The sequence below is a fragment of the Rana temporaria genome, chromosome 10, assembly GCF_905171775.1.
Source record: "Rana temporaria chromosome 10, aRanTem1.1, whole genome shotgun sequence".
Taxonomy (NCBI): domain Eukaryota; kingdom Metazoa; phylum Chordata; class Amphibia; order Anura; family Ranidae; genus Rana; species Rana temporaria.
In genome coordinates this window covers 39,963,670-39,981,509 of record NC_053498.1, presented here as the reverse complement: position 1 = coordinate 39,981,509, position 17,840 = coordinate 39,963,670, and the positions used below count along the sequence as shown (strand labels likewise).

General features: G+C 44.3%; 1 protein-coding gene across 4 annotated transcripts in view; it reads left to right on the top strand.

Moving 5' to 3' along the window:
• Positions 1 to 17,840, top strand: part of MED25 (mediator complex subunit 25) — a 555,669-nt gene that overhangs the window by 426,227 nt on the left and 111,602 nt on the right. For 2 of the 4 annotated variants that reach the window (XM_040327573.1, XM_040327572.1), the window contains 2 exons: positions 3,318 to 3,428; positions 3,527 to 3,610. The exons of 1 other annotated variant lie outside the window; for it this stretch is intronic. In XM_040327573.1, the coding sequence (XP_040183507.1) occupies positions 3,318 to 3,428; positions 3,527 to 3,610 (195 nt within the window). The remainder of the gene's footprint in view (positions 1 to 3,317; positions 3,429 to 3,526; positions 3,611 to 17,840) is intronic. One more of the 4 variants, XM_040327574.1, reaches the window with a different exon arrangement.

Here is a 17,840-nt window from a genome sequence, read left to right as displayed (position 1 = left end):
TCCCTTAGGGGCCAGGTGTCGGCCTTATCGGTGTTTTTTCAGAGACCGCTAGCCACGCATTCTCTAGTAAAAAAATTTTTTCAGGGAGCTTTACGGATTAGTCCACGATTAAACTCCCCTTATGTCCATGGGACTTAAATTTAGTCCTTTCAGTCCTTCAGAAGCAGCCTTTTGAACCCTTGGGTCAAGTCCCATTAATCTTGCTTTCCAGGAAATTAGTCTTCTTGGTGGCCATGGCTTCGGCCAGGAGGGTATCAGAATTGGCAGCATTATCCTGTAAGGAACCGTTCTTGATAATCCATGAGGACAGGGTCGTACTCCGACCCCTTTCTACTTTTTTGCCCAAAGTAGTCTCAAGCTTTCATTTGAACCAGGATTTGGTTCTTCCATCCTTCTTTCCCTCACCAAGGTCTAGGGAAGAAAGGTTACTGCATACCTTGGATGTGGTAAGAGCCGTGAAGGTCTATTTAAAAGCTACGGCAGACATTAGGAAGACAGATTCCTTATTCATTCTGCCAGATGGGCCCAAGAAAGGACAGGCGGCTTCAAAAGCCACCTTGGCCAGATGGATTCGGCAGGTAATCTCTCAGGCCTATGGCCTGAAGGGTAAGGAGCCTCCGGCTTCTATTAAGGCTCATTCTACAAGAGCTTTGGGGACTTCATGGGCAGTTCAGCACCAGGTTTCTATGGCCCAGGTATGCAGGGCGGCTACCTGGTCATCAGTCCACACGTTCGCGAAGTTTTATCAGCTGGACGTGGGGAGGCGCGGGGACCTGGCCTTTGGGCAGGCTGTTTTACAGGCAGCCCTTTGAGTTCCCTGCGCTCGATGGCACCTTGGATCTTTTCTTTTGGTTTCTCCCCCCCCTCATTTGGCATTGCTTTTGGACATCCCACATAGTAATTACTATGCCGCTCTGTGTCCCGTGATGTATGATAGAGAAAAAGGGATTTTTATAAACAGCTTACCTGTAAAATCCTTTTCTCGTAGTACATCACGGGACACAGCGCTCCCACCCCTCTGGGAAAATTGGGAATAATATTGCTTGCTACAAAACTGAGGTACGCCTCCTATGGGAGGGGGTTATATAGGGAGGAACTTCCTGTCTGAGAGTGCCAGTGTCCATCACCTGAAGGTAGACTCTATAACCCACATAGTAATTACTATGCCGCTCTGTGTCCCGTGATGTACTACGAGAAAAGGATTTTACAGGTAAGCTGTTTATAAAAATCCCTTTTTTTCGCCTTATTGCAGCCCCTTCCTGTAGGCGAGCGCCTGTCCAATCGGACGGCGCCGCTCGCGCATGCGCAGTGCCGCTCGCACATGCGCAGTGGGTGCCCGGCCGAAAGCTGTCACTGCCGGGTGCCCACACTAGGAATGAAGATGCCGACCGGCGAGGAGCGGAGCCCCGGCCGGCGTGTCGCTGGAGCCGTGGAGCAGGTAAGTGTCTGTTTATTAAAAGCCAGCAGCTACACGTTTTGTAGCTGCTGACTTTTAATAAACTTAAAAAAAAAGGCTGAAACACCCCTTTAAATTAATAAAATGCCTACTAATACATATTACTATGATTATTCACCTGGAATACATTCCTTCCATATTGCTACTAATATATTACTACTAATATAATTTTCCTTATTTAAACCTTCCCTTCTCTACTTTAAAATAAGAGACCTCTCCCCTGACCCCTTCCCCTGGGGACCACAGGAGAGGAAAAGAGAAAAAAAAACACCATACAAAAAGACAGGGAAGAAGAAGGAAACAAAATAAACACCATACTAAAAGAAAAGAAAGGAAAAAAAAAAAGGAGCACTATCCTGAGAGCATTTCTCAGCCTCGGACCCCCTCACCCTTCCCCTGACCACCCCTTCCCTCCATACCCACCCATATAAATCCTAATACTTGGTGACTAAACAGGCAATCAACATACTGAGGTGTACAAGTAAAAGTCATCCATGGCCGCCAGGTTTCCCTCCATTCTCCTCTCTACATTGAAAAAAGCTGTCATGTTTTTCATTATCCTGACTTCATCTATTCTAGAAAACTGTTTTCCTCTACTTGCACTGACAGATGTGAGTAAAGGAGAGCCGATCGGTTGCTCTCCTGACTGGTTGGGGGGGGGGGGGTTGGGTCTGCACTGATTATCAGGACCACCAGGGATGCCCACCCTTTGTGGATTATGTGTGTATAACAAAATTATTTTTGCACACCATTTTGGAATTGACCATGTGGTTAAAAGGGTCCTGAATGGTCATGGTGTACAACATACTGTAAATAAGACACACTATATTGTCAAGTCTTTGGACATCTGCCTTTACACACATGTGAACTTTAATGGCATCCTAGTCTTAGGGTTCAATATTAAGTTGGCCCACCACTTGCAGCTATAGCAGCTTCAACTCTTCTGGGAAGACTGTCCACAAGGTTTAGGAGTGTGTCTATGGGAATGTTTGACCATTCTTCCAGAAGCACATTTGTGAGGACAGGCACTGATGTTGGACGAGAAGGCCTGACTTGCACACTCTGCTTCAATTCATCCCAAAGGTGTTCTATCAGGTTGAGGTCACTACTCTGCAGGCCAGTCAAGTTCCTCCATCCCAAACTCCCTCATCAATGTCTTTTATAGCCCTTGCTTTGTGCACTGGTGCACAGTCATGTTGGAACAGGAAGGGCTATCCCCAAATTGTTCCCACAAAGTTGGGAGCATGAAATAGTCCATAATGTCATGGTATGCTGACGCTTTAAGAGTTCCCCTTACAGGAATTAAGGGGCCCTGCACCATAATCTCCCCCCCCCCCCAAAATGATTTGGACCAGTGCACAAAGCAAGGTCCATAAAGACATGGGTGAGTGACTTCTGAGTTTAACGGACAGGATCACATCGGATACTGCCGAATGTCAGCGGATATGTCGCGTCTGACATCCGTCGCTCCATAGAAGTGCATGGACTGTCCGATCAGGTCTGAAAGACTAACAGGCGTACCTGATCAGAGCGCCTCCCCGTGTGAAAGGGGCCTTATCCTCCCTATTCTTGTGAAAACAATTTTGGATACATTTAAAAAAAAAAAAATCCCTGGCTAAACTCCGGTAGTGGTCGCCGGGAAAGCCAGTGGTCGCTAGGAAATATAGAGAGGTTGACTGTCAGTGGGGACAGAGATGGCAGTAAAAAAACGTATTGGTTCTCACGACTCACAAACTAAAAATAAAAAGTTTAAACTACCCACCTTTCTCAAGTGTATTTACTTTATTGTACTCTTTCCTTTATCATCTTCATCTATCAATGCTGTTTTGTATTAATTTTTTTATTTAGTTTTGGGTTGTAGCAAATGGGAACAGCTCAGTCTATGAATACTGGCTCTATACAAAACAACCCTCAAGCCTTCTTATCAAAACAGCCCAATGCTTTACCTGTGACACAGACTGTACCACAACAAGTAAACTCATCTCAACTGAAGCTAGTAAATGCAATGCTGCATTGTGTAACAATAGCTATTTACATCAGAGTTTTTCTATTGCAATCATCTCTCTACAGATGCCGGGTCAACAAGTTGCACCAGGAATGCAATCTGTCAGTCAGGTTACTATGATGGATGAACAGCAGCGATCTCAGAACCTGGTGAGTTTCCTTTATTGTTTCTGAATGAGGGAACCTCCGGAGAATATTGAAGATTGGACACTTGAAGACATTTTTTTCTTCCTCTGTGGTTATAGCCCCTGGCACACATCAGTTAAGCCGATACCAGACAGATAATAAACAGCTTCAGTCTGGTTCAATCCAGGCCATACCGCCCCTGGATGGAGCCAGACCGAAACCATTTCTTATCTGTCTGATACCTGGGCTTCCTTTGGTGTGCAGCAGTTTGAATCCTCCTTTACCTTGTGAGTGTTTACAGGCGGATTCTAATCTGGCACAAATCCTAATCATCAAAATTTTTGATGGAGACCTGAAGCAGCAGCAAATGTTTTTAAAGTTTATCAGTATGTAGACACAGTATAATGTGATATAATGCTTTGTCACTGCCATTAACACCTCAGTTTTAGTTATTCTGAGCCCTTAAGTAACATATTGTATTACCTGTTGATCTTGGCAGAAAATCCATTTTCTCTGTCATACATCACGGGACACAGAGCAGCTATATTATTCCTCATAGGTTTATGTACCACGTACACGTGATTGGAGACTATCAAAAAGGAAGGAAGTAATTTCCTATAAAACTTCTCCCATACAGGAAGTACCACAGTTTTTTTGCCGCTGTCTGAAGATGGCCACTGATGTGCAGCTCCCTGTGCAATATTACCAGATTAACAACAGTTCCAGCAGGGAGCAGGAGATTTAAGCTATAAGAATGGATCTGAATAGCACCAAATGCTCAGAAGAATGGTACCCAGGCCCTGCATCTGTGACAGTGGGCCAGATGTGGAGATTGCCTATAATGCAGCTGGTTAGCGCTGGACCCTGTGGAACTTTGTGCAGTAATAATGGACAAGCAGTTTCTGGCAATATATATACAGGTTCAGGGCCATGGAACCAAGCAAGGGAGATAGTTCTTTAGGGTCCTGCGAGACATTGCCACTGTGATGGGTGAAGATTGGATCCCTAACTTTGACACCTTGTTTTTCAGGACAGCACCTGGAGAAAGCGCAGCTCCATCCATTTTCCCAGGAAACCCTGCAGTCCGTTTATTTAAAGACCGGCCACTTCCACCATCGCCTCAGTTGTAGTGTTTCCTTCGCCATGGTGGAAGTGCAGCAGGGTACCAAGGGTGTGCTACTCTGCAGGTGGGGATAGTAAGGAGCATACCTGTATGTGTGTGTGTGTGTGTGTAACAGGCCAGCCCAGCATCCTGCCTTACAGAAAAAGAGATGGCGAGCTGCACAGCGAGCAGCATCTCCTTTTTCCCAGCCTGCATGCTTTCCGGGTCCCGGGTGGCAAGCACGTCATTTCCGGCCGGTGGTGTGCGCAGCTTCTGGGAGCTGGAGCACAGGGGGAAGAGGTGGCCTTAGCTGGTGTCATTTCCAGTCCGCGCATCCGGGAATGGACCAGGAAAATCAAATATAAAAGCAACCGGACACCACTAGGAACCTTGGCAGCATGGATCCCGAGGAACAAGTGGCGGTGGCAGAATCAACTAACACCAGCCAAACCCAGGTAAGTATGGGCAGAGGTCCCTGTATATTATCCTTTTAGGGGTCTTGAGTTTTCCCTCTCTTACTCCCCTGGGGGGGAGGAAAGGAGCCTGCATCACTCTCGTGGAATCATAGCACTAAGGAGAGTGTGTTTGTAGCATGGCGACTCAGTGGGGGAGTCACAATACTACTCAGGAGTAGCAGAATGTATTTTGGGGTTCCATTTTTGCTATGTACATGCGATGTGTTGGAAATATCTTTTTTTTTTTTTTTTTTTTAAATCAGAAAAGTTTTTATTGCTCACATAACATGCATAAAAAGAAAGTCAGTATGACATAGCAGCCACAGCATATGTAGTACACTTCACATAAGTCTCTCCATCCAGCGACTAGCACATTCTAACGATATCCATCATTATGCCCTCTAGTCCCACCGCCCCTTGACTAGCGAATCTAAGTACCACCCAGCAGCCTCCCCTGAACCAGTTCCATAGGGCTCAAGCCAGGTGTGGCCAGCCATGCATCCCAAAGCCTGTCAAATTTGCCTGCATTTCCCCTATGTTGGTATATGTATTTCTCCATGACTAGCATCCTACCCATATGCATCACCCAAGATTTGAGCGTGGGAGGGTCCTCCAGCTTCCAGTTCAGGAGAATGGCCCTCCTGGCCTGGAACAGTGCCCTGTTCAGTGCCATCCGAGTCAATTCCTCTGTTACCACTCCCTCCAATACTCCAAGCAGGCAATAAATCGGTTCCAAGGGTATAGCTACCTGGAACACAGTTGAGTGTATCCACAACTCCCCTCCAGAACCTGTGGAGTTTGGGGCAGCGCCAGAGCAAGTGTATCAGATCTCCAGACATTACTTTGCACCTGTTGCACATTGGGTCTGCAACCCCGCCCATTTTAAAGAGTTTTAGGCTGGGTTCACACTACTACACTACTTTCATCCTACTTTGCTCTGCTACATTGGTCCTACATTTATCCTACATTGGTCCTACATCCATCCTACTTTCATGAACAGGATACTACTTTGGTCCGACTTCAATGATATTCAATGGGACTGAAGTAGGATCAATGTAGGACCAAAAGTAGTACAGGGAGCATTTTCAAAGTCGGACCGACTTGTGTAGGACACTACAAGACGCTCTCATAGGGAAACATTGAACACAGAGCAAAGTAGGATGAAAGTAGTGTAGTAGTGTGAACCCAGCCTTACTGGGGTATAGTGAACCCTCAGCAAAATGTATAGCTGTGATATTTTCTGCGCTACATTGAGCGAACAGCTGTTAACTGCCTGCAATGCTTCCTGGAAATATCTTTTATTAACCACTTAAGCCCCGGACCAATATGCTGGCTAAAGACCCAAGGTGTTTTTACAGTTCGGGACTGCGTCGCTTTAACAGACAATTGCGTGGTCGTGCGACGTGGCTCCCAAACAAAATTGGCGTCCTTTTTTCCCCACAAATAGAGCTTTCTTTTGGTGGTATTTGATCACCTCGGCGGTTTTTATTTTTTGCGCTATAAACAAAAATAGAGCGACAATTTTGAAAAAAATGCAATATTTTTTACTTTTTGCTATAATAAATATCCCCCAAAAACATATATAATTTTTTTTTTTCCTCAGTTTAGGCCGATACGTATTCTTCTACCTATTTTTGGTAAAAAAAAATCGCAATAATCGTTTATCGGTTGGTTTGCGCAAAATTTATAGCGTTTACAAAATAGGGGATAGTTTTATTGCATTTTTTTTTTTTTTTTTTTTTTACTACTAATGGCGGCGATCAGCGATTTTTTTCGTGACTGCGACATTATGGCGGACACTTCGGACAATTTTGACACATTTTTGGGACCATTGTCATTTTCACAGCAAAAAATGCATTTAAATTGCATTCTTTATTGTGAAAATGACAGTTGCAGTTTGGGAGTTAACCACAGGGGGCGCTGTAGGAGTTAGGGTTCACTGTGTGAGTGTTTACAACTGTAGGGGGGTGTGGCTGTAGGTGTGACGTCATCGATCGTGTCTCCCCTATAAAGGGAATGACGCGATCGATACGCCGCCACAGTGAAGCACGGGGAAGCCGTGTTTACACACGGCTCTCCCCGTTCTTCAGCTCCGGGGACCGATCGCCGCACTCGAGCGGCGATCGGGTCCGCGGGACCCGCGGTCCCGGAGCTTCGGACCGGGTCGCGGGAGCGCGCCCACGACCCACGGCTGGGTACAAGTACAGGACGTATATATACGTGCTTGTGCCCAACAGTGCTATTCTGCCGACGTATATGTGCAGGAGGCGGTCCTTAAGTGGTTAATAAAATAACCTGTTAATACAACAAGTTTGTGTAAGAAAAAAAATTATAATAATTTCTTCATTTTCCCAAATAAAATCACCATGCCTCTTTCCAAAAAGGGGTCATTTGGGGGGTATTTCCACCTTCCTGGCTTGTTATTGTCTCAAATGGGATAGGCCTTCAGTACATCAGGTGTGAACAATGTTCTGTGATTGGCACCATAGCTTGTAGACTCTGACTTTCACATAGACTAAATAATATCCACTAGTTTGGGTTATTTTTACCAAAGATATGTAGTAGTATAAATTTTGGCCCAAATTATTGAAGAGAAAATTACTTTGCAAAATTTTACAATAGAAACAAAAAAAACGTATTTTTTTTTTTTCTCTCAAACTTTTCACTGTTCCGCTTGTATTGCAAAAAATAAAAAACCCAGCAGTGATTAAATACCACCAAAGGAAGGCTCTATTTGTGAGGAAAAAAATGAGTCTTGTTTGGCTACAGTGTTGCATGACTGAGTAATTGTAATTTAAAGTGTGAGAGCACTGAAAGCTGAAAATTGGTCTGGGTGGGAAGGTGTATAAGTTAATGTAATGTAAATGTAAAGTTATGCACTTGGGGTCTAAGAATATGCATGCATCATACATACTAGGGGGAGTACAACTGAGGTAATGCATGGTGGAGAAGAATCTGGGGGTTTTGGTAGCTTAACCACTTAAGCCCCGGACCAAAATGCTGCCTAAAGACCCAAGGGGTTTTTACAGTTCGGGACTGCGTCGCTTTAACAGACAATTGCGCGGTCGTGCGACGTGGCTCCCAAACAAAATTGGCGTCTTTTTTTCCCCACAAATAGAGCTTTCTTTTGGTGGTATTTGATCACCTCTGCGGTTTTTATTTTTTGCGCTATAAACAAAAATAGAGTGACAATTTTGAAAAAAATGCTATATTTTTTACTTTTTGCTATAATAAATATCCCCCAAAAACATATATAACATTTTTTTTTCCTCAGTTTAGGCCGATACGTATTCTTCTACATATTTTTGGTAAAAAAAATCGCAATAATCGTTTATCGGTTGGTTTGCGCAAAATTTATAGTGTTTACAAAATAGGGGATAGTTTTTTTGCATTTTTTTTTTTTTTACTACTAATGGCGGCGATCAGCGATTTTTTTCGTGACTGCGACATTATGGCGGACACTTCGGACAATTTTGACACATTTTTGGGACAATTGTCATTTTCACAGCAAAAAATGCATTTAAATTGCATTCTTTATTGTGAAAATGACAGTTTGCAGTTTGGGAGTTAACCACAGGGGACGCTGTAGGAGTTAGGGTTTACTTTGTGTGTGTTTACTAGTGTAGGGGGGTGTGGCTGTAGGAATGACGTCATCGATCGTGTCTTCCCTATAAAGGGAATGACGCGATCGATGCGCCGACACAGTGAAGCACGGGGAAGCCGTGTTTACACACCGCTCTCCCCGTTCTTCAGCTCCGGGGAGCGATCGCGACGGAGCGGCTATAAACGAATAGCCGCGCCGTCGTCCCGGATCGCTCCTGAAGCCACGGGGACCGCCGCATGTACGTGGGGGGGTCCCGATCGGACCCCCGACCCACGTCAAGCAGGGCACGTATATATACGTACATGTGCCTGCCTGTGCCATTCTGCTGACGTATATGTCCATGAGGCGGTCCTTAAGTGGTTAATAGCATGCAATGCCAAGCTGCGGTTTCCAAAGCGAGCAAAGTCCTTTATTAAGAGAGATATGAACTTCAGAGATGGAGAGAGAGATCCTTTTGCCCCTGTACAAATCATTAGTAAGACCTCATTTGGAATATGCAGTTGAGTTTTGGGCACCAGTTCTCAAAAATTATATCGGGGAACTGGAGAAAGTGCAGCCAAACTGATAAGCGGCATGAAGGAGCTCAGCTATGGGGAAAGATGACAGGAACTTAATTTTTTCTCTCTTAAGAGGAGTTTAAGGGGGATATTATCAACATGTACAAATACATAAGGGGTCCATATAGTGAACTTGGTGGTGTTCACTTTGAAGTCATCACAAATGACAAGGGGGCATTTTTTACGTCTAGAGCAGGGGTCTTCAAACTTTTCAAACAAAGGGCCACTTTATTGTCCTTCAGACTTTAGGAGGGCCGGATTGTGGCCTGCAGGGGCAGAAAATGTCACGGGCCCAGCATCAGTGAGAATAAATATGGCCTCAGGGTTGGTGGTCAATAGGAGGAGGAGTATTCCCCCTATTAGTAGGAGGAATAGTATCCTATCATTGGTATCCGTGGAAGATATAGTGTCCCATCGTTGGTGTCAGTGGGAGGAATAGTGCCTCATATCAGTGGAAGGAATTGTGTCCCAAGGGCCAGATTAAGGCTAGCAAAGGGCCACATCTGGCCCTCGGGCCGCAGTTTGAAGACCCCTGGTCTAGAGGAAAAGAGGTTTCATCTCCAAATACAGAAAGGTTTCTTCACAGTGAGCTGTGATATTGTGCAATAGACTCCCTCCAGAGGTGGTTCTAGCCAGCTCAGATTGCTTTAAAAAAGGCCTGGATTCCTTCTCAAATGTACATAAAATATAACTGGGTACTAACAATTAATTATTATAGGTAAAGTTGATATCCGATTGCCTCTTGAGTGGATTTTTTCCCCTGCTGTAAACAAATTGGATCATGCTTTGCTGGGGTTTTTTGCATTCCTCTGGATCAACTGTGGGTATAGGATTGTGTATATGGGATTGTATAATTTTTTTAGCTTTTTATTTTTTTTATTGGTTGAACTAGATGGACTCGATGGATTTGCATCTTTTTTAAACCTCTATAACTATGAAATGATGTTCTTTCTGCTTATGGCCCCAACAGTGCTCAATGAAACATTCAAAAATATCCAAGAATAATTACACTACCACAACAGATCAAGGCACCTTGTCACAATTGAAGAGTTTGGAAAAGAGTAGGAAGGGGGATTTTTGTGGTGCCACTAACAAATAAGAAAAATGTATTCAATTTTTTTTTATTAATATCAAAAGGTTTACAAAAAGAGAAAACTCTTTAATGTACATATAAAATCAACACAATATTATACTTCTAGGGCTAAATGTAGCTAAAAAGTGCTTTGTTGACATATTTCGCTATATGCTTCTTCAGGAGCATCAAGGCAAATATTAACTACAAAAGAGAAAATGTACAAATATAAGACAAAACTGAATTGTAAAACTTATAAACTATATACAAAACAAGAGCATCAGAGTACTTTATTAACCACTTGAAGCCCAGGGCAATTCTGACACTTAGTTTCTACATGTAAAAATAATAATTTCTTTATCGTACACCACGGGACACAGTCAGTCATTACATAATAGCTTAAGGGTCACCAACCGTGATTGGACACTGGCACAACTAATTGAAGACAGTTCCCCTCCATATAACCCCTCCCATCAGGGAAGTATCTCAGTTTTTTTCGCCAGTGTTTAAGGTGTTGGACACGATTAGGATGTGCTGAAAGAAGCTCTGACAAAGAAACCCTCTGGGGGTAGAGAGTTACACTTTCGGATCCATCCAAGACGCCTAAATTGTTACGCCAAAACTGGATGGTATCTGACCCTCGTGGACGAGGTGTCGCCTGTAATGTCTTTTCGGAGGCCTTGGCTCTAGGGTCCAGCATTTTCGCTCTTACGCTAAAAGTCCTGGCAGAGTCTTTTACAAGGCCCAGGGAAGATGCCTCCTTTAAGTAGGAACCCATATCCCTGAAGGTTGGCACAAATTCCCCACCGTGATGGCGAAGATTGGTTCTGAAAACCTGCGGCAGGGATAAGGTAAGTGGGAAGAGTCCCAAGTATGAAACTTTGGGACCTTTCCTGAAATTTTGAGTAGGTGTCTTTTTTTCGTTCGTTCCAAAACATCTGGAGTGCCAAGGTTCGCCATCACTGCCCTAGGTCATGCGCACGGGGGGCGCGCGCTTTATGCCTACATCTATGTGAGGGGGCGGGCATATTTCCACAAGCATGCTGGAACCTGGCGCTTCCTCGAAGGGACACGGTAGCGTATGGGCACGTAAGGTCTCCATGTGATTGGCTGAGCACTCCCAAGATAGACACCTACTCTAGCATGAAACTGTGTGTTATTAGTTGCTTACTTTGTTAAATGCTAAACTAGCACAGTAGTATATGCACTATTGATACCTCGGCTTTGCTTTGTAATATGTCTTCCCAGAGAAGAAATTCAGGGACTAAAAAAGACAAAGCACCGCCGCCTGAGACAGGAGGATCTAGCCATACCTGCTCGGTACCTTTCTCTCCTGTAATAGCTGAAGCACCTTTACAGGATGAGCCATTGCCCCTATCTGGAGAAGCAGCCTCTCCTGTAGTGCCTGACCCTGCATATGTCAATGGGGACACTTTAGCAACAGCCCTGAACAGCTTAGAAGAGAGAATCGCTGCATTAATCGCTAAGTCCTCTCAAAAGGACAAAAATCGAAGCAGATCTCCCTCGGTTTTAGATCTCCTTTCAGAAAAACCTGAGGATAAGGAGGTTAAGAATGGTGTTGCTCCATCAGGGGATGAGGAGTCTGAGGGATCAGAGATATCAGAGGAACCTTTTTCTGCTTCCCAGGTTCTGAGATTGCAGGTGCAATGTTATGCTGAAACGGTACGCTCTACATTCAAGTTACCCTCTTCGGAGTTAACTGAATCACCTGTCTCCTCTCTGGGTTCATTTAAATCCCCACAGGCTGACTGTGCCTTTCCGATTTCATCCTTTATTGGAGAATCTGATTTACGCAGACTGGAAGCATCCAGATAAACGCTTCTCTCCTAAGAAGTTTGACGTTCTTTATCCTATGGAGGAAAAATTTACCAAGAAGTGGAGTCTGCCTTCTGTGGATGCAGCTATGTCTTGTGTAAATAAGTTTAACCTGTCCGGTGGACAATGCTCAGGTTTTTAAAGATCCTTCTGGGAAGTTTGAATCTGAATCTTAACGAAGGTCTTCCTTTCTCCTGGCGGGCGGAGTAACCCAACCTGCCGTATCGGCAGTGGGAATGTGTCAGGTTTTAAAAGATCAGGTGAAACAGGGGCTGAAAGATTTGCCTCCGGAGCAGATTCAATTCTGGGAGAATATGCCCAGGGCCTTATGTTTCACAGTGGATGCCATTAGAAATTCTATTCAACAGGCATTTCGCCATAAACTCCAGCTGGTGCATATGCACAGGATTCATTGGCTTAAGCATTGGTCAGCGGAAGCCCCATGCAAAAAACTTTTGGCCAGTTTCCCCTTCCATGGCAAACGCCTCTCTGGGGATGATTTGGAAAAATATATCCAAAAGATTTTGAGCGGTAAGACCACTCTGTTGCCAGAGAAGAATAAAAACAAGCATCCTTGTTTTAAACGTTCTCTCTCCCCAGCTCCGTGAAGATTTGCGTCCAGCCAGTGGCGATGGCATTTTCAGCCAGCCACAAAGGCTAAAGAAAACCAGGCCCAGAAGAACAAGAAGCAGTGGGGTTCAAAAGTCAAAAGCAAGACCCCAAAGCCTCTTTATGAAGAGGCACCCCCGCTCGGCCGAGTGAGGTGACAGCTCTGTCAGTTTTCAGCAGCATGGCAGACAAATACAGGACAAGTGGGTAGTATCCACAGTATCCCTAGGGTACAAACTGGAATTTTCGAGAGATCCCAAGGCTCTCCAAAGATCCACTAAGAAGAGGATCCTTCTTCAAAGGATTGGATCACTTGCTGTCTCAAGGGGTGGTCACAGAAGTACCCCTAAAAGAGCGAGGTTCAGGTTTTTATTCAAACCTCTTTGTGATTCCAAAACCAAATGAAGACATCAAACCCATCCTGGATCTAAGATCTCTAAATCAGTTTCTGGACATTCGCCATTTTCGAATGGAAACTATTCGATCCGTGGTCGCCACCATACAAGGCGGAGAATTTATGGTGTCTATAGACATCAGACGCATATTTACATATGCCTATCCATCCCGAGCACCAAAGATTCTTAAGGTTCGCGGTGGAACATCGCCACTTCAAGTTTGTGTCTCTGCCCTTTGGTGTAGCTACTGCACCCCGGGTATTTACAAAGGTGCTAGCTCCTCATTGACAAATCTGAGTACACAGGGCATAGCAGTAACAGCCTATCTAGACAATCTATTGTTGATGGATCAGTCAGTGGCAGGATTAGATCACACTATGCTCACCACAGTAAAATACCTGCAGCATTTAGGATGGATCGTAAACCTACAAAAATCCTCTCTACAAGCCCAAAGAAGGGTAGAGTATTTGGGCATGTTTATAGACACAGCCCAAATCAGGGTATTCCTGCCAGAGTCAAAGATCAAGTCTCTAAAGGACCTGATCCACAAAGTCAAGGCAAAGAAGAGGCCATCTATTCGCCTTTGCATGAGGCTATTAGGGAAGATGGTGGCCTCCTTCGAGGCTGTGCCTTACGCCCAATTTCATTTGAGACTACTTCAAAGCAGTGTTTTAGCCGCCTGGAACAGGGAGATCCAAGCTCTGGATTTACCCATGCGCCTGTCTCCACAGGTGCGCCAAAGCTTCTGTTGGTGGTTGAAGAACTTGCGGAAAACAAAATCCTTTCTCCCAGTCACTTGGAAGGTGGTGTCTACGGATGCCAGCCTAACGGGCTGGGGAGCAGTGTTATAAGAAGCTTCAGCCCAGGGAACCTGGGCCAAGACCGAAGAGAACCTGCCCATCAACATACTGGAGATTCGGGCAGTATATCTAGCCCTCAGAACCTGGGCACACAGGGCCACCCTGTTTGTATTCAATCTGACAATGCTACTGCAGTAGCTTGCATCAATCACAAAGAAGGCATGGTGCTCAGAAGGAGGTGAATCGGATTTTGGCATAGGCAGAAGAGCATTGTATCTCTGCAATCTTCATTCCAGGGGTAAAAAACTGGCAACCGGCAACCAGCAGCTGTCTCCAGAAGAGTGGTCTTTCCACCCCGACGTCTTTCAGGCAATTTGCAAAAGATGGAGGACCCGGATGTAGACCTGCTAGCTCCCAGGCTCAACAGGAAGTTGGACAACTTTGTATCCAGGACGAGAGATCCTCTGGCCTACGGATCGGCTGTTCTAATAATTCCCTGGAATCAGTTCTTACTGATCTATGCATTTCCTCCGATCGCCCTCTTACAAAGGCTACTTTGCAGGATCAAGAAGGAGGGAATTCCAGTAATTCTAGTGGCCCAGAAGGCCCTGGTACGCCAAGATCTTAAAGAAAGCGGTAGGAAGACCTTGGAAGCTTCTGCTCCGTCACGACCAGCTGTCGCAGGGTCCAGTGTTCCATCCTTCCTTACAAAAGCTAAATTTGACGGTCTGGCTACTGAGACCCACATTTTGAAGAAACGAGTTGTGGAATCTTGCCAAACTTCGGTACTTACAAATCCCCATAGGCGACACTTTAATTTTTTTTACTGGTTACATGATTTAAGTTACAAAGGAGGTCTAGGGCTAGAATTATTTCTCTTGCGCTAACGTTCGCGGTGACACCTCACATGTGTGGTTGGAACACCGTTTTCACACGGGGACAGGGGCAATTTTTTTTATTGTTAATTTTACTTACATTTTTTTTTTTAGGGATGAGCTTCGAGTTCAAGTTGAACCCATGTTCGACTCGAACATCGTCTGTTCGATCGTTCGTCGAATTACGAACTTTATGGGCCGTTCACGCCAAATTTGAGTGGCGCGTCACGGCCCATAATTCACTGTGGCATCGCAGTGCTTTTCTGGCTGATGATTGGCCAAGCATGCACTATGACGCGCATGCTTGGCCAATCACAGCACAGTCTGTACAGAGCCGTAATTGGCCAAAGCCAGGGTGGCTTTGGGCAATTATGTCTCTGGGTTTTGTACACGGCCCACACTATGTAAGAGCGCCTGCCTAGAGGCCTTGTGTAGTGTGTTTTGGCGGTGGTTAAAGAGAGACAGTGTCATTTAATTTGAGTTGGAGCAGGCAAGCGAGTCAGTTGGCTGCAGTTAGTGTGTAGAGGATATATATGTATCCCAGGTGTTGTGTGTGTAAAATAAATATATATTGTGTGTGTAAAATAAATATATATATAATATAATATATATACTGTATTCAGTGTAAGAAGGAGCGTTGGAGAAGGTGGCCGTCTGACTGATGCGTTCAGACAATTTTTTAGTCCGCAGCCCCAAGGTATGATTGGTTCCAGCAACCATCGCCAGCATCTGATTTACATGGTGCAGGAATACCTAGGGGCAGAATCAGACTTTGACACCTTTCCCACCGAAAATCATCTGGGTTGCTGGGTCTTGAGGATGGATCACTGGCCAGAGCTTGCACAGTATGCAATTAAGCTACTAACCTATCCTGCGTCCAGCATTCTTTCGGAACGCACATTCAGTGCTGCTGGAGGCTTTGTAACCGATCACAGGGTGCGCCTCTCCACCGACTCGGTCGATCGACTGACCTTCATAAAAACAAATCAGGCTTGGATCACCACCAGCTACCAAGCACCTGATGCTGATGTAACCGAATATTTTTTTTTTTAAATGTCAGATCCCTTCAAGACTGCCTATGCTGATGCTGAGTGACTATCCGGTTATGCCGAGGGACTATCCTCTCCCTCAATGATCATGCTGATATATTGTAAAAAAAACATTTTTGCTTCTGGGCACCGCCACCAGTGGCTAAGGCCCAATTTTTCTGCCCCTGTTTAACAGGGGTGTGTAATTAAAATTTTTGATGCAATACTTTGCAGCAGGGCTCATTCCTGCGCTCCAACTAGAGTATCTGTGAGGGGTTGCTGTGTTGTGGAACCAGTGACTAAGGTCCAATTTTTCTGCCCCTGTTCAACAATGGCATGTAATTACAATTCTTGATTTAATATTTCACAGCAGGGCCCTATCCTGCACCCACCAAGAGTAACTGTGAGGTCTTACAGTGTTGTAGCAATACCACCACCACCAAAGGCCCAATATTTTAGCACCTGTTCAACAGGTGCATGTAATTACAATTCTTGATCTAATATTTCACAGCAGGACCCGTTCCAGCACCCACAAGGAGTAACTGTGAGAACTTAGTGTTGTGGCACCAGCACCACCACCAAAGGCCAAATTTTTCTACCACTGTTCAACAATGGCATGTAATTACAACTCTTAAAATAATATTTCACAGCAGGGCATTCCAGCACCCACCAAGACTAACTGTGTGGGCTTACAGTGTTGTGGCAACACCAACACCTAAGGCCCAAATTTCTGCATAGTATATACGGCTGGCCCTTACTTTCAAACATCCAACTTACAAACGACTCGTTCTTGCAAACAGACAGGAAGTGAGAGGAAATCTACCCCTAGGAAGGGAAATTCTCTGCTGTAAGAGTTAATATGGGAAAAAGGTGTCTCCTCTCCACTGATCCTTGTTTCACTAAAACCCCCAAAATTTCATTAAAACATTTGTCATTGAGACAAAGTGAGGTGAAATGTTCTGAACAGGTTCACAGATGTTACAGGGGTGATAACCCTTTCCTATGTTTTCCAAAAAGCTTAAAAATATATTTTTTGGCTGAAGCTACACTTTAAAAATGTACAAGTACAAAATTATAAACCGATTCTACTTATCAACAAACCTACAGTCCCTGTCTTGTTTGCACTGCCTGTATACTGCTGTTCAGAGTATATAGGGCCTGGGGGCCCCACGCCTTTTATTTTTTTAATTTGGGTGCGGGGTTCCCCTTAATATCCATACAAGACCCAAAGGGGGAAACCCATGCCATTTTTCTCAATGATTTTCATCCATATTGCTGGGACCAGACATTACATTAAAGCCGCAAGCAGTTTTAAATGACTTTTTTTCCTATAGAAATGTAATTTTGTGCGGGGACAGTTATAAACACGGGAAACACGTGCTATTTCACCCTTTTTTTTTTCACTTTAATCATCATCACTGCTCCCGAAAAAACGGCAGTTTTTAAAACTTTTTTTGCATTCATATATGTTCCCTGGGGTAGGACCTGGGTAATATAGGGAAACACTTTTTAGGACAATAACTTGCATATTAGCCTTTAATGGGGTTTTAAAGTTTGTGCAAACTTATAGTCCGTTCGAAGGTTCTGATGCGAACCGAACCAGGGGGTGTTCGGCTCATCCCTAACTTTTTTTTATTTTGACACTTTTAACCACTTGACAACTGGGCACTTAATAACCAGACCAATTTTCAACTCTCTCACTTTGAATGACAATTACTCAGTCATACAACACTGTACCCAAATGAAATTTTTGTCCTTTTTTCATGCAAATAGAGCTTACTTTTGGTGGTATTTAATCACCGTTGGGTTTTTTTTTTTGTGCTGAAAAATAAAAAGACTGAAATTTTCGTAAAAAAAATATTTTTTCTTAGATCTGTTATAGAATTTAGCAAATTAGTAATTTTTCTTCATACATTTTGGC